General features: G+C 38.7%; 1 protein-coding gene across 2 annotated transcripts in view; it reads left to right on the top strand.

Annotated features, from left to right (window-relative positions):
* LOC110956762 (F-actin-uncapping protein LRRC16A) overlaps positions 1 to 17,234 on the top strand; it is a 57,470-nt gene that overhangs the window by 37,127 nt on the left and 3,109 nt on the right. For both annotated transcript variants that reach the window (XM_022202467.2, XM_051955096.1), the window contains 20 exons: positions 264 to 345; positions 434 to 533; positions 622 to 676; positions 833 to 1,005; positions 1,147 to 1,215; positions 2,957 to 3,050; positions 3,173 to 3,271; positions 3,881 to 4,009; positions 4,688 to 4,810; positions 4,889 to 5,064; positions 6,283 to 6,370; positions 6,463 to 6,618; positions 6,866 to 6,932; positions 9,532 to 9,791; positions 10,583 to 10,698; positions 10,916 to 11,414; positions 12,470 to 12,512; positions 13,498 to 13,674; positions 13,803 to 13,937; positions 16,200 to 16,352. In XM_022202467.2, the coding sequence (XP_022058159.2) occupies positions 264 to 345; positions 434 to 533; positions 622 to 676; positions 833 to 1,005; positions 1,147 to 1,215; positions 2,957 to 3,050; positions 3,173 to 3,271; positions 3,881 to 4,009; positions 4,688 to 4,810; positions 4,889 to 5,064; positions 6,283 to 6,370; positions 6,463 to 6,618; positions 6,866 to 6,932; positions 9,532 to 9,791; positions 10,583 to 10,698; positions 10,916 to 11,414; positions 12,470 to 12,512; positions 13,498 to 13,674; positions 13,803 to 13,937; positions 16,200 to 16,352 (2,794 nt within the window). The remainder of the gene's footprint in view (positions 1 to 263; positions 346 to 433; positions 534 to 621; positions 677 to 832; positions 1,006 to 1,146; positions 1,216 to 2,956; positions 3,051 to 3,172; positions 3,272 to 3,880; positions 4,010 to 4,687; positions 4,811 to 4,888; positions 5,065 to 6,282; positions 6,371 to 6,462; positions 6,619 to 6,865; positions 6,933 to 9,531; positions 9,792 to 10,582; positions 10,699 to 10,915; positions 11,415 to 12,469; positions 12,513 to 13,497; positions 13,675 to 13,802; positions 13,938 to 16,199; positions 16,353 to 17,234) is intronic.

Genomic DNA, 17,234 nt, shown 5'->3' with positions numbered 1-17,234 from the left:
TGTAGCAGTTCAAGTCTATGTTCTATTTACTGTTGTCACATTTTTCGTCAGTGTGGGCTCATTTTTCACTGCAATTTATAGTCTTGCACCTCAATTAACAGAGCACAATCATGACTAGAAGTAGAGAGACCTCAGAAATGCTTTTAATCGCACTGGTAGGCCTTACGTCTCAGTGTTAAACACGCCTTAAAATCCTTGAATCAATCAAAAGATTAATACTACCATTTGGAAAATATTGACAACTGAGTGTTTTTTGTTTTCAGCTGCGTTCAGGAGGCTCCCAGATCCTGGAGGGTTGTATCGCCGAGATCCCCAACATTTCCAGTCTGGACATTTCTGACAACAGTGAGGACTTTGTTGTTTTCAAACATGTCAGTTGATGCTGTGTCGACTTGATTTATCATCATTTATGTGTCGATGCTGCCACGCTCAGGTTTGGATATGGATCTGACCACACTGCTCGTCTGGCTGGCCAAGAACCGCTCCATCAGACACCTTTCACTGGGCAAGAATTTCAACAATATCAAATCCAAGTGGGTGACTGACAGACAATAAACACTGCTTCCAAAACGGTCCAGGAATTGGTTTCTCTTTTTCAAACTGTAGCAACTTTTCTTGCAGAAATGTGGCTCAAGTCCTCGGCAACCTGGTTCATATGATTCAAGAAGAGGAGTCGGTGAGTGAATCTTTTTAAGGATCTGAGAAGCATTTCCCTTTTTTTTTTTTTTTTATTATTTTTTTTGTTGTAACAACTTTCTATTTCTGTTATTAATTTCATCCTGTCCCATCTGGGAAACAACCAGCCTGTGAATTGACTTCACTGTTTTTGCAGCCGCTGACCTCGCTGTCCCTGGCAGATTCCAAGCTGAAGGCCGACCTCTCCATCGTCCTCAATGCTCTGGGCAGCAACACCTCTCTGACCAAACTGGACATCAGTGGCAACTCCATGGGAGACATGGGAGCCAAGATGCTGGCTAAGGCCCTGCAGATCAACACCAAGCTCAGGTGTGAATGGAAACAGCATTTTAACTTTCATAGATTTGATCACAAAAGTCAAGTTCAGTAGCAAAATATCAAACTTAGTTTTACTGAAATGTTTCTTTATGTTTGTTTTCTCCCAACCATTTGGTTTGTTTGTCTTTACAGGACGTTAGTGTGGGACAGAAACAACATTAGTCCTCAGGGTCTACAAGATGTAGCTGCTGCTTTGGAGAAGTAAGTATGAAGTCGAGTTCAAGAAGACGTTGTTGCATTCTATATATTTTGAGCAGTCAAACGTAAACAAATATATTTCACTCTTTCTCCTCTCCTTCCACCATCCTTAGGTTACAATTTTTAAAATCGTCTTCATCAGTCAGGCTCTTAACTATGCAAACCTTTAAGCCTTGCCACAATAAGACTTGAAGTAATGTGATCATCAACAGAGAAATTAGCTTTTTTTTTTTTTTTTTTTTTTTTTTTGCACCAGGCTATAAATGGGTTAATTTTGGCTGTAAAGTTGGACATTTTGACCCTATGAATTCCAGGCAGCTTCCTGGACTTTTCTGTTTCAGTCACATTTTTACCCACTGTGGGCTCATTTTTTTTCTGCTTTATTAAATCCATGGAAACAGCACAAACAACACTAGAAATAAAAAGAACTCAAAGATGTCTTTTGTGTGGCATGATGCAGTTATAATACCGTGAATCATAGTACATAAGATTTTTCTTTACTAATTTATTGTGCAGAAATTGACAAAAATGGAACCAAAATGTTTCCCACAAAGTCGCAGGTGTTACCAATACTGAAAAGGATAGTATATTTTCCTACTTCAGGTTTACATGTGCAGCGCCCTCCAGAATTATTGGCCCCCTGGTTATGATGTGTTCTTTAGCTTCTAATAAATTTATTTATTTTTCTAAATAATATAGGACCACAATGGAAAAAAGAGCAAAATCCAACCTTTAATTAAAGTGCAATTATTCAATGGAGAAAAATTCACACATTAAGAAATAATTCTTTTACATGAAATCATGTGTGCCACCATTATTAGCACCCCTAATGTTAATACTTTGTACAACCCCCTTTTGCCAACACAATAGCACCTAATCTCCTCCTATAATAAATTTTGTACAATTTTCAGTGTGAGAGTATGCTTCTACAATAAAAATTGAATTTATTTTAAGTCAAGTCAAGTCAAGAAATCTTTATTGTCCCCGTGGGGCAATTTTTGGTGCAGCCAGCATCAAAAACAATAAACACAATAAAATGTGATACGCAACAATAAAATACACAACAGAAACAACAACAATAACAGTAGTATCAGTTAAAATGCAATAAGATACAAAGATAAAAATAAAACCTAAGGAAAGTTAAAATGACCACAAAGCAGAGTGCATTATAAAGGTGTTAAGAACTGTTCATTATTAAGAAGGCTTTCAACACATCTTAACCAGGGGTGCCAATAATTATGAAGGGCACTGCATATGCATTACTGTTCAGGGGTCACTCAGACAATTTCATGATTTCCATGAAAACTCACACTTTAATTCATGTGCTAACATAACTGCACAAGGGTTTTCTAATCATCAGTTAGTCTTTCAACACCATTAGCTAACACAATGTAGCATTAGAACACAGCAGTGATGGTTGCTGGAAATGTTCCTCTGTACCCCTATGGAGATATTCCATGAAAAATCATCCGTTTCCAGCTAGAATAGTCATTTACCTCATTAACAGTGTCTAGACTATATTTCTGATTCGTTTAATGTTATCTTCATTGAAAAATCCTTTTCTTTCAAAAATAAGGACATTTCTAAGTGACTCCAAACTTTTGAACAGTAGTGTATGTTCTTTGTGTAAACACTGCCTGCAGTTCAGCCTGAAAGTTCCTGCACTTTAGTCACCTGGCTGTTGGTTACAGCTCAGTCCTAACTTTGTTGCATGAGGGATTAAATTGCGTCCTTTCTCCATCAGGAACTACACCATTCGTTTCATGCCTGTTCCCATCATGGATGCTGCTCAGGCACTGAAGGCGAATCCAGAGAAGACAGAAGATGCCTTACTGAAGGTTGTTGTCATGTTTGCTTTTAAATAAGCAATTTTTTTCATGTTTGTGAAGGGCTTGTACTGTGCTATATAGCATTTCTAAAAGAGGTAAAAGTCAGGGTGTTCTTATGCTCTGTCATGCAGATGGAGCAGTACCTGCTGAGGAACCACGAGACTCGGAAATACCTCCAGGAGCAGGCGTACAGGCTGCAGCAGGGAATAGTCACCACCACCACACAGCAGGCAGGCACAGCAACACACTAACATGCTGACCTTGGTTTGTTTTGGGGTTTTTTTTTGGTTTGTTTTAAGCCTCTGAACCCTAAAACTCAGAGGTAAATTGGAAAGACATGTTGAAAATGACTAAAATTACACCACTTATTGGAGCCAGAAACTATAAAAACAGAAAGGATCATCAGATTTTCAGCTTTCTCGTGGTTCTTGAAGTACTTGTGTCTGAGTTTGGGCTTCATCTGAAAAATTGAAGCTTAAAATCACTTGGCTCATTTAAGAATTGTCAGAGCTATGCCAAATGTACAACAGATTATGTAAAAAGAAATAAATAAAAACTTTGCAGTCCTTGACACAACTTGGAAGCCGTGAGTGCAACCAAAGAAACGATTTTTTTTTAATGTTATATTGCGCTAGTGCTTAGTTATACTGCCTAGAAGATTTGTTTTTTTCTTTCTACTTGTAGCCATGGTTGCGCTGCTTTTCATAGAGGTGCAGGATATAATAATTAACCCACAGAGAGCAAAAATGTAACAACAACTTGAACTTTGGGTTCAAAAGGTTTTTGTAATCAAGTAGTGTTTTCAGCTGATTGACCTGTGATTGATGCTCGTGATGCAGATGATGGACATGATGTGTGTGAGGGTCCAGGACCACCTGAACTCTCTGAGGTTCACAGAGACCAACTCTGTTCAGGAAGACATGAAGGTGGCTGAGAACCTCATGAAGGATGCCAGGAACTCAAAAACAGTGAGAACACCTTAATCTACTCCTGATACACTGAAAACAGAGCTTTTGTCAGACATGCAGCCAACAAAATGTGAAAGATAAGATATTGCTCATTATAACCAAATTGACATGAGAATTGCAGCACCTATAAAGTAAAAAGAAAAGCACTAAGATGTAAGTACTTTACAAATAGGTAAGCTAAAATAAGACTAGAATAATACAGTGACTGTATATGACAGTCAACGTAATGTTGGCAATTTCACAGCAGTAATAAGTAATATCACACATTCTAATGAAATATTGCACCTAGAAATGACTTGTTGTCTATTACATTGACAGCGTTGTACATAAAAGTGAAATATTGCACACGTAATCAAAATGTTCCAATTAAAAAAGATAATGATAAAGAAATATTACTCATAAAACTGACATATAACACCTAAGAAATGAAAATATGAAATACAGCACATTAAACATACGGAAACTGATATTACCTTGACTATTGAGAAGTAACATTAGAAATGATTTTATTGTTTAGATGCAAGTTTCCAATTTTTTAGATGTCCTTCCTGTAAAAAGGTAAGGAATATTAATGTAAAAACACAGTCGATGTAGAAATGTCTTGCCCTTGACTCATGCTAGATAGTCTGGTGTCTTTTTCAGTTTCGTTATTTTTCTGAACTTTGCTTTGTTTTCCAGCTGCTCCCCAATCTGTACCACCTGAAGAGTGGGGGGTCCAGAGGAGCTTGTGTTGGAGCCATTCAGGATAAACTGGAGTCAATGGCAGGAGAGGTGGCGAGAGTGATGGATGAACAGCTGCAGGTACTGGATTAACGGTAACACGCAGACCTCACACTGGAATTTACTGTGAGACTTAAACTCTGCTAACTCGTGTCTCAGACGATGCTGGTGTCCATGGTGAACGCTGCTGAAGGCCTCTGTCCTCACGTGATGAAGAGGAGCAGCCTTCATCAGGAGCTGCTGAAGGCTAGTGCAGGAAGGATGACTGTACCTCGCAGCTTCATCACCACCACGCTGTTGGAGCAGTCTGGGGTCGACATCATCAACAAAATCAGGTCTGATCTGCTGCATATCTGTGTGTTTACCAGCTTCACTTAGCGGGTTCTTGAGTTGCAAGCTTTTATTATCAGAAGAGGTCCATGACTGGTATTTCCAAAGGAACAGGTCTTTTTTTTATCTGCAGCTGATGTGAGATTTCAAGGTGATAAATGCATTTTTTTTGTTCACACATCTGTCATGTGCTTCCATAACAAACCAGGCATTCTGTGACGTTCTTGTGTCTTGGTTCACGCTGTGCAGACTGAATGCAAGCAGAAACAGTCAATGCAGTATTTCTACAAATGATTCTACAAAATGTCAGAGTCTTTTCTGGTCCTAGCTTGAGTATTCGGAGTGTTACTCTTTCAACCCTAAGATCCACCAGTGGGTTTAAAAGACATGTTTTCTTTAAAAATTGCCCATTCATCAGAGCAAGACACTGTAAGAACAAAAATAATTGTCCTTAAAAGTCCTCAAAGTAATCATGTGTGACTTTTGTTTTTTCTACAAATGTAAGCAAATTTGGTATAAATAGTCCATCAAAATCTTTTCATTCTATGTGTCTCATTTACAAATTTGGCTAAAATAAACTGTTTGCATTAAGAAGGCTGTGTTAAAAACAAAATACAAAGTCACTTGACAAAGGTTTTAATTACTTTTCAGCTGAACTGCAGGCTGTGTTTTCACAGAGCAAATAGGAGAAGAAAGAACTAGTCAAAGAAATTAACTTTATGGTATTATTTTTTAACATTTTGAGTTCCTTCTCCTTCTAGTCATACTTGTTTTGTTTCTGTAGAGGTGCAGGACTTTATATTGCAGTGAAATAGGTCTGCAGTAAAGGAAAAAGTGACAGGATGGAGTTAAAGGTGCAGTATACAAGATTTTGAACATTAATATAGCAGCAAATTACCTTCTGCAATGTAAAGATGACGTGGAGAAAGAAGCTAGCCTCTCTCTGCAGCAGTTATTTATTCTACGTCGTGCTACCAACATTTGCAGTTCAGAAAAAAGTGGTGGCTTTTATGAAATGTGCTCCTGACCTACCGCAGATATCGGCAGTAAAGTCAGGTTTGATCCCACACTTTTCTATGCAGTGGATCTGCTTCACAACTAAACCTGCACCTGTTATCCCACCAGGGAGCTTTGTAACATGTCATGTTGGTCAGATGTGGTTTTCAGTTTTGCGTTTTCTTTTATTTATGTGTGTTATTTTTTGTTATTTCTGTCCAAAACAGTGAAGTAAAACTCAGCATTGCATCGTTTCTGTCTGATCGCATCGCTGATGAGATCCTGGAGTCTCTGTCCAGATCACAACATACTCTGGTTAGTGTCCTCTCTGCCCATGTGTCTGCTGTCCTTTTTTTGTCTGTCTTTCTGTTTCTTCATCCTTCCGTCCTCCATCCATCTGTCTCCAGGCCGATCACCTAATCAGGAAGGACCAACCTCTGGTGCGTCAGGAGCCCCATATGGAGACGGAGGTCCTGGATGAGTCGGTTCTGCAACCGGAGAACCACAACCAGGATCAGAAACAGGATCGGAAACACAGTTTGGAGGATATGGACTCTTGCACGGTAAGAAAATATGGATGATGTGGTATGAATATTAACCCTTTGATGCACAACATGGGTCAAAAATGACCTAAATCCAATGGAAAATGGGTATCTCTTGACCCACGCTGCACATCAAAGAGTTAAGAAAACATTAGTACAGTCACATCATCATTTAAGTAGATGCTGTACAGAGTTTAGCACATGTTTTGGAAATCCACTTACTCATGGAAAAATAGAAACTACATAAAATGTTGTTTTTGCTCTTTAGATGACTCCGAAATCCAAGAGGAAAAGCATTCTGGTCAGGATGTTGCGACCTGTCTCTGTAGCATTCGGTGAGTGAAACAAAAGCATCCCAATGTCCAAGACGGCTTCACATGACTGAGCATCCTACCACTGCTGTTTATATTACACAGTTAAATTTAAATTACAGTGAGATGGAATTATTATTTACATTTTAAAAATCTTTCTTCCGTAGGATGCATTTTCATGCTCAGTTTACTTATGTTGATCAGTTTTTAACCCTGTAAACCCCAAGCACTTTTGCTCCTATCACATTTTTCCTCCCTGTGGACTCATTTTTCACTTCAATGTAAAGTCCTTCCCTTCTAATCAAACAACCATGACTACAAGGAGAGAGAACTCAGGAACATAGTTACAGTGCTATGAATTATAAATAAAGAGACAAATAACAGTAGCATTTCCTTAATTATTTATGTACAAAACGTGAAAATACCCCAACCTAAAATCAGCGTTTCCAACATTACACATGAACACTGCCTGCATTTCAGCTGAAAAGTCCCACAATTTTTGTCACATGACTGTTGATCACAGGTGAATCACTAATGGCTTGACAGTTGCAGTAAGGAAAGCAGTTTTTTTTTTTTTAAGAGAATCTGGTTAGTACAGACGCCTAATTTTTGGCAAATTCTTGAATGAGACATGTTAAAGTGATTCTGATGAAATATCATGATTTTAAGCTTAGGTTAAGTTGAGAGTTCTGAAAGAATAGCACCATACAGATTCGTAGTTCGACTGTTGGAAGGTTAGAAATTCAAGGCTTTTTTTCTGTTAAGCCCGGTCGGCCCACGGGTGGGCCGAAGAAATCCCGGAAGTAATACACACAGTAAAAAAAGTAGTAAAATAGGACAACTGTGTTTACTTTCAATTGTTGATCAAAGTTTATACTCTAATGGTCACAAAATAAGCTCGGATGTGCATTTTAGTGCAAACGTTAGTATTTACAGATGATTTTAAACCTTGATGGTGTGAAATCCGCGGATTTTAAAACATGCGATCTGAGGAAATCAATGCCTTGCATCATCGTACAACACAGTGTAGTGCGGCCATTTTTGTAGTCCTTCGAAAGGGGAGGAGCAAGTGAATCGAATGACACCAAACTTTCTATGGACTACAATACCCAGCAGAGATTAAAACCCTGCGTAAAGGTAGCAGCATAAATGCCTCGCAGTGCGCCGTGACGAAGGGTGCACGCGAGATGCCGCCAATTCCCCTCTTTGGTTGCCCAAGCCTCACCAACACCTGCATGCCTGTGTTCAGAGGGAGCACTGGCGCTCAGGACCGCAGGAAGTGTGTGGTCTGCGCAGCCAAGGAGAGGGAGAAAGCAAAGCAGATGCTGGGCTACAAAATCAAGGACATGAAGACACCTGTGTACTGCTCAAAGTGCAATGTGTCACTTTGCCTTGTTCCTGACAGAAACTGCACTAATTTTAATTGTTTGGTTTTCCTCTTGCACATTGTTTTCATAAAACTACTCCATGTGGAGACAAAATGATACATTTTGTTGTTTTGATTTATTTTATATTATATATAAATATACATATATTGTGCACAATGGTAGAAATTGATGAGGCACAAGGTAAATTTTACATTCAAAAGCTCCAGTAGATGACAGTATACTAGTCTAATGGACATAAGTTGTATTTTCCAGCCAGTTTCCATTGGAAGTGAAAATTAATCCATTTGGCACAGTTTGGCACAAAGTGTGCCAAATTGTGCCAAAATGGGTGTCCGCCTGGTTGTATCCTTACTAAAACCTGTGTGGAGGCTTTGCCCTTTGTTCAAATTCTATCAAATTTGATAAATATGTAGTCAAGGAGTTGTTGAAGGTAATCAATGCAATCTGTCTGCATGGAATCATTGCTGGCATAGTGTTATCCTCTGTCAAATAGGGGGGGAAATCAGGCGAGGATAGAAATTTCTCATTTCTCCTCTGGTTTATTCCAATTTACTCAGGCATAGTGACAGACACAACATTTTTTACACCAGGAATATATTCTCTGAAGTCCCTAGATGTCCAAGGACACCAAGAACATGCATATGAACTTTTTTATAGTGGAGTAATTCTTCATTTACTTTGGGTGTGTCTTTTTAGGCGTTTTTTCTGAAAATATGGCCAGGGCTTAAGAGGTTAAACAGTGTCTGGCTGCTACATTTTGTTGTTTGGGCAATTTATTTTTTAAGATAGCTTTTTGTCAAACGCATCAGATGCTTTTTGAGGTTCAGATGGTTGAAAGATTGACGAAATCTTGTATGTTTCCAAAACTCTGCAACAGTTTCTTGTGTAGAATTATTGGTGTATCTGTTATTGTGGAACTGAACTAAATGTTGAAAATACATATGTTTAACCATCTCTTACACTGATAAATTGTGTAATAGCCCTGTCCAGTGGGTTGATTTTGGTTCATCTGGGATTTTTAATATTCTGCAGTCTGTTTTATAACTCACCAGGGTTTAGTCACCCCCTAGACCCATTGGTCTTCAGTCCATAAATACCTACCATGAGAAGCTGCTTGAAGATGAAGTGAAGCTTTGCTACTAGAACTTGTATGCGGCCGTTCCTCTTGGATTTCTGACATGTTGGATCTTGGTTTCTGATTTGGATTTCTTTGATACTTCTATTTTATCTAACAGAGATGGAATTTGACCTGGACAAAGCTCTGGAAGAGGTTCCTATCCATGTCGAGGACCCTCCTCTTCCTCCTCCTCCTTCTGCTTCTTCACAACCATTGGAAAGAATGTCGCACTATGGAGACCTCCCACCACCCCCTCCTCCACAGGACACAAAACCCATCTGTTTGGGTGAGCTGCCACCTGTGGAGCACAAGACGCTGGAACATCGCACCAAACTCCGCCCAAAACCCAAGAAGAGGACAAAACCTAGCCGATCACCTGTAGGTGTACAGTTGTACCATTTGTTTCAGTCCTACTATCAGCATGCCTATAACATACATTATAGTAAAAACTGAACTTTTTTCCTGACCCTCTTGACACCAGAACCCGACAGTCATGTTATCATTAAAAAATCTGCAAAATTACACCATTTATCAGAATCAGAACCTGAAAAAAACCCAGAATGAGTTGTCAGGATTTCAACTCTCCAACTGTCCTTAAAATTGTTATGCAAGATGAAGCTGCAAAACTAGATGAAAAAAAACAACAAAAAAAAGGAGAAATTGTAACTCAGTTGTTCCCAACCAATTCAGAGACTGTTTTTGCTGACCTGCAGGAAGTGTTTTCACAGAGCAGAGAGGAGACAAGTATGAAAATAAATTTAAATGAAATAAAATTTCTGTAGTATGTAAAGCCGCCATTTTAGTCCAATATTGGCACTTTGACGAGTGTTGTACAAGTTAATTCCAGGTTTTTGCATTTTTGTAAAGCAAATGATCCAAAATTCAACTTAAATTTTTGTATTTTTTTGATTTGTGATATTCTGACCTCATCAAGGCATTGTATTGCAGTGAAGAAAGAGTCCACAGTCAGTAGTAATGTAACAGGAGCAAAAAATTCAGAAGGTAAAATGTTGGAAAATATCAATGTTGTGGTCTCGAATTTGGTAATCAGTAAAGAAAAAGTAGATTTCTCATAATCCCTAAAGTCTATTCTGTGTGCCGTGACCTCAAGACTACATTTTTTTCATGCCATTCACTAAATACATCTTTCTCTTTGTCTTTTGCTTTAGCGGGCAGCTGCTGGAAGCTCTGCTTCAAAGGAAATGGACCAGAACAGTGTCATGGGGAAGCTGGATGAGGGCCTGGAGGACTTTTTCTGCAAGAAAGTCATTAAACTCAGCTTCAAGTGAGGCTCATGCTTTAAACTATTTACATGATTCTCACACAGTAAGCTGATAACACATTAGTTTACATGGAGCATCTCCCCAAATCAGTTTTGTTGAAAGTGAAGAACAGTTGAGTGTCATCAGCATAAAACATCACCAGATGCTTGTTTACAATGTGAAGATGTGGAAGATTTATTTGGCTTGTTAGGCTAAATATTTTTTCTTTCTGTTCTTCAGACTTTCCTCTGTGAAAGGTCCATCTTCCAGCACTCAGGAAGCAACGGACAAAAAACGTGAATCCAGGAAAAGCGGCTTCTTCAACCTCATCAAATCCCGAACGTCGCGGTCGGAGAAGAGTCACGGAGCTGCCTCCATCTGCCCACCTCAGCCTTCTTCGACCACCACCACTTCAGGCTCATTGCCTGAGGAGACTCCACCCACATCCCCGACACCACCCGTTAAAACCCCTGCAACTGTGACCGAGCCTCATCCGGAGCTCCACAAGGCTCCATCCTCAAACCACACAGATTCTGGGACTGAGGTGTCTCCAACTGCCACTGAACCTGCTGAGGAGGAGACAGAGGAGGAGGTGGAGAGTAGGGAGAACCTGGAGAAGACGGAGAACGCAGAGAAGAAGGAGAACCCACACATACCCCGTCACATTGGGGTTCCTGTGATGGGAATGGACCTGATGGCTGAGATGAAAGCCAGACAGGAGAGAATGGCTGGAAAGAAGGTGGGTAGTCTGTGGCTCATTAGTCAATGTCTTGCACCTTATCGTATCTTAACTCTCTGAAATCAAAGCAGTTTCTGGGCACTTTTTGCTCACTGTTGCCTCATTTTTCACTGCAATATAAATTCCTACACCTTTTCTGAAAACAGCACAACCGTGATTAGAAATAGAGAGAACTTAAATATGTCTTCTTAGCAGTATGGCAAAGTTATAACGCAGTGAACAGTAAAAAAAAAAAAAAAAAAAAAGAATAAAGAATAGTTGAATTTCTTTGTTTCTTTGCCAGAATAACAACAAATCAACATATAAAAACAACACAGCATTTTTCCTAATGCCTACAGGTATTACCAGTACTGGAAAAAAACGGTGACTGTCTAGCTGTAGATATTTTACTCCTTACGTTTTAAACTTGTTTCCATACCTGCCCTCCATCTGCTCTGTGTAAACACAGCTTGCAGTTCAGATTAAACGTCCCTAAATTATTGTCAAGTTACTGTTGGTGGCGCTTGAGTCACTAATGGCTTCTTGGGGGTGCCAAAGAGTGCAGAGTTTTTTATTTTTTCCAGAATCTGGTTCCAGCAAATGATTCTTTTTATTGCAAATTTTTTAAAGACATTAAGAATAAAGTTAATTTGATGAATATCAGAACTGTAAGTTTGGGTTTTTGGTTAAGTTTCTCAAAAGAACACAAGATCACAAAAGATTAGATTACACACCGTAGGAAAGTTTAAAAAATCCAAAGAATTGTTGTGTTTTTACATTTATAGCGCTGATAAATGGTTTAATTTTGGCAAATTTAAAAAATAATAAGTCTTTCAAACCTGCAGACAGCTCTTGGGGTCCAGAGGGCTGATGCTTAGAACACTTAAATAGTGTGAATCAGTACAGCTCAATGTAAAACATTTAGTAGAATTCCCACCTTTTTGCAATATCTGAAAATGCAATACTTTATAAACTGATTTAAGTCAGAGGTCTATGTTCTTCACAAAGTGCTGTGAGTGCATATTTAGTCACCTGTATTATACTGTAATAAAAGCTCTCTTTCTCTTTGTTTCCAGCATGAATCATCATCATTACTGGACAAGGTGGACGGAGACAAAGGTCTGTGTTACCTTAGCACCTGTGTTAGTTTTCTAGCTTTGAACACTGAATATTGCTGTTTTTTTTATGAAATACCCTGAAAATGTGACTTTGACTCCTGTTGATTTATTAATAATAAATTTTATTTGAAGGCGCCTTTCTTGGCATTCAAGGACACTGTATAGACATATATACACAAAATACACAATAAAAACAGTAAAAAAAAAATACAAAAGACAGAGCAATTGTCAGTACAAAGAATAGGAAGTTTTAAACAGATGTGTTCTGAGTTGGAATTTGAAATGGGGGAATGAATCAGTGTTTCTGAGTTTGGCTGGTAGTGAATTCCAGAGACAGGGAGCAGAGTGGTTGGATGTCGGGGGTGAGTGCATGGCGGATACTGTTAATGTTTCATAAGTAGAAGTAGGTAGACCGGGTGATGTTATTGATGTGAGATTGAAAAGATAAGAGTTCTGTCGAGGACAACACCCAGACTCTTAACCTGGGGGGATGGTGAAATGGAGGAGTTGTCAATATTGAGAGAAAAGCTGTTGGTTTTTCATAAAGTGGACTTGGTGCCAATGAGGAGGACCGCAGTTTTATTACTGTTAAATTAAGAAAGTTTAGGGTGAACCAGGTTTTTATTTCAGTGATGCAATCAGTGAGGGAGGTTGTCGGGAGAGTGAATGAAGGTTTACTGACGAGGTAGAGCTGGGTGTCATCCACGTAGCAGTGGAAATGAATGTTAAGATATTGCTAGGGAAAGGAGGTATATGATGAAGAGGAGGGGCCCCAGGACAGAGCCCTGTGGCACATCAGTTCTAACAGAGGAAGGAATAGATTAAAGGATTTGAGCTGAATGAGCTGAGTTCTTACCATGAAACTTATATATTTCCACAGTAATCAGTTGACAGTTCATAACCCGCAATTATCGCAATATTTGAGTAAGATAAGACAATGCGATCAAGCTGTTAACATCTAAACTTCCTCTATCATTTTCCTGCAGCCAAGTCAGACGTCCACCCCGCCGTCCCAGCAGACACTGAGGAGTCCAGACCAGAACCCACTCCCAGGTCCAAACCACCGAGCATCACACCCAAACCACCACCACCACAAGTAGCTTCCCGCACCTCTGGACCCCTTAGTCCAACTAATCCCAGGCCAAGCAGTGCCTACGTCACAGGTGAACAGGGACAGGGAGAAACAAAATAAGCACTGGATTTTTTCAATTACCTGTGGGGCATCAAAATGAAAGGAAGGGCTGTCGTTATTTATTATAAATTAGCTGTTTAATTGGGATTTGTGTCTCAGATGACTCCAACGAGGCTCAGGCAGGTGGCTCTTCCCCCAAAGGACCACTTCCTGCTCCTCGCCTGAAGAGGGCGCCATCAGAGCAAGAGCAAGAGAGCACTAGTAACCCATCAGGACCTCTGTCTCCTCTGGAAGGTGGGTATCTGAGTGTGTTTGACTTTTAATAACATGACAGCAGCAGCAGTAGTAACAGACAGCGTTGGAAAGCAAAGATTTGTACTTTACCTGAGTATTTCCGTAAAATGCCACTTTATCCTTTCCACATTTCAGAGGGAAATATTGTACTTTGTACTCCAGTGCATTCATCCAACAGCTTTGAATACTTTTAAAGCACAGATTTTACACAGTGAATGATATATCTTAGAACTGTAAGCATTTTTGTGGTTCCTCTCACATTTTTTCTCACTGTGGACTCATTTTTCACTGCAATATAAAGTTCTACACGTCAGTAGAAACAGAACAACCACAAAGAAGTAGAAAGAACTCAGAAATGTATTCTGTGACAATATGATGCAGTTATAATGTTGTAAATTTGCTGAAAGTTTTATGTTTTACTACATACCTTTTTAACTAGCTTAGTAATAATAATTTTAGTGCTTACGTTTTTAATGTATTTCTGCACTTCCCTTATGTCTCCTCTGCTCCGTGTAAACATTGCCTGCACTTCAACCTGAAGTCTCTGACATTTTGCAGTGCAAAAGCTAACTCACTACTTACCTCTCGGTTTTACTGCTCAGCACAGAATTTTTAGTTTTTCAGTAATTCAGGTTGGTGCAAATTGTTTATTTTATAAGCTTAGATTTCAACACTTTTCCAGACAGGACTACACATCACAAAATGAGTCCATGAACTGTCATAGTGTGGAAAAGCCAATGATTTCTTTATGTTTTCACAGTCCCTAGCTCTGATAAATGATCAGTTTTGCAGATTTTTTGATGTGTCTTTCTAAACTAGCGGTAGCTTTTGGGGTTCAGAGGGTTAAGAGGGCTCATATTTCAGATGTCTGTGAGTTGTTACCATTCCTCTCAAGTTCTTGCATAATTTAATAAATGGTCCAATATCTCAGCTAAAATTAAAGACTACAAAAAACTGAAAGCTGATTTGTGGATCAGAGTCTTGTTTTTGTCATCTTTACTCACCCATGATTCATGTTATCTGCTGTCTTTGCATAAAAAATGGCTAGAAAATAGTTCAAACCTGCAGCAGCTACAACAGTAACATACTGCTGACATACTGATGCTTCACTTTTACTGATAAAATGATGGCAGCTATAATAATATATCAGTCAGATGGGCCAAACCAGCGTTTTTACTTTATTATTTTAAGTGTGTTTTCCTACTATGTGGTTTCACTTAAGTACATGAATTTGTATTTTTACCTAAGTGTCATAATTTGATTCAAAGAACTACAGTGATCATTTAAAGTGATTTTCTGAAATCTGGAAAGAATCTGCAAGAAGTAAAAGCCTTCCTGGCAACAGACAGCCACAGTTGCTCAGAGACTTCCTGTAATAAGTTCTTTCTTAGTGATGAAGGCTACATGACTCATAAACCGGAGCTAAAAATGTAGCACTCCATTAAACGGGTGAGGACTTGTTTAATGAATGCTTTCAAGGCCACATTCTGCACTTTGCTCACAATGCAGCGGAAGCAAAAACCCACCACACTTACAGCATTTAATTCCAGCCTGCACCTGATACTTTCAAATGTCACCATGTGGGGGTGAATTCTGCAATTGGACGCCTTAGTTTTTTAATGAACACTTATAGGAAGCAGCGTTTTTTTTTTTCTTTTTTTAATATTGTGATTTAAAGGTGCAAAAAGATGTGATTTGAAAGTCAAGCAGATAGGCAGAAAAGGTCATTTACACATTTGAAGAAGCGTTTATTGCCAACTGCACACAGACTTAAATGGAGTTAAAGTGTTACAGAAACATTTCCTGCTCTGCCTAACATTGTCTTTGGAGTTGGTTTTCTAAAATATGGTTAAATAAGGACTGAATGTCTCTATAAGAAACTGTCTAGCATGTATTGTGAGTGAATCGTTTTGATTTGAATTGAACATTTTATCACAAAAGCACTTGAAACTTTCATCACCAAGGACACAAACGGCAGAAACAGAATTTATTCTCATTTTGAATGTCTGTCAGTGTGAGTGAGATTCTTTACAAGTACACTACTTACCATTACAAAAATTTCACTGTGAAAACATCACTTTTCAACTCTTATTTTTGGGTTTAAAACCTTTACATCATATTCTAACATGTTACGTTTTTATCTCCTATTAGTCTCCAGTCATTTCCAGATAAACACTCTAAGATAAACTCTTGACAGTTTAAATAAGTATATGTGTTGACTGAAGAGTTCGATCACGTTTCCTCCTCTTCTTCATCCTGCAGCTGAGTTTCCTGCAGATGGAGATGCGTTTGAGCCTCCCACTGCAGCAGGTACTGAGGCCGGCAGCAGGCAGTGGTCATCCCTGAAAGGTTCATCCAGTCCTCCAGCTGCTAAGGAGGATGAACGAGAGCGAGCCAAGTCCCTCCCAGCATACGGTTCGACCAATCACAGCCCACATTTTCAGTCTCTGCAATTACATGCGTTTCCCTGTTATTTTATTCAGAAACACTTTCTTTATAACATGAAAGATCCTCAAAAAATTCTCATTTAAAATTAAAATGACACAATTTATCAGCCAAAAGTGAAAGAACAGAAAGAATCGTTAGCTTTTCAACTTTTCCTTCAATTTTTCATCTGTTACATGGTGTTGCGTTAGGAAAAAGTCAGACATCTAAGCTAAAAATTTAATCAAAATTACTGTATATGCTTCATTTTAAATCTACCAGAAATTATCATTATCTCTAATCAGATTTAGTAAAAAATCAAAAAATTCTGCACTCCTTTTCACAACTGTGAAGCCATATGTGACTCAATATGTAGTGCCTTTTGAGCAGCATACATTTTTGTTAATGGTCGCAGTTGAGTCAGTTTTGGCTTCACAGTCATACTAAAGACCACAGAATTTTTCAGTTTTAGCAGAAAAACAGTTTGTTTCTAAAGGAGACATGTAAAATATGCAGATTTTCATTAAATATCACAATTTTAAGCTTTTCTGACAAAATGGTATGTCAAAAATGAGGAGTTCAAGGACTGTCAGAAAATTACAAACCTGGCAGGTCTTTCTGTTTTTACAGTTTCTGGCTGATTAATGGTACCATTGGACTTTTTTATATCTAGAGCCAGTGAACGTACTCTTGCATACCCCAAATATACAGTTATTAACCTGTAAAGTTTTAGAATATGAGCTCCTTAAACTCCTCAGTTGCGTTCTTTGCACCAAGCCTGTAATGTCTCACTGACATTTCGCTCTCATTATATTTTCTTGTATCTAGGAAATTCGTAGAAAAATTGACAATGCCAATGTGAGCAAAGAAAAA

Source organism: Acanthochromis polyacanthus, chromosome 11 (genome assembly GCF_021347895.1).
Source record: "Acanthochromis polyacanthus isolate Apoly-LR-REF ecotype Palm Island chromosome 11, KAUST_Apoly_ChrSc, whole genome shotgun sequence".
Taxonomy (NCBI): Eukaryota; Metazoa; Chordata; class Actinopteri; family Pomacentridae; genus Acanthochromis; species Acanthochromis polyacanthus.
The sequence above is the reverse complement of the archived record's forward strand: the minus strand, read 5'-3'. Positions and strand labels throughout refer to the sequence as shown.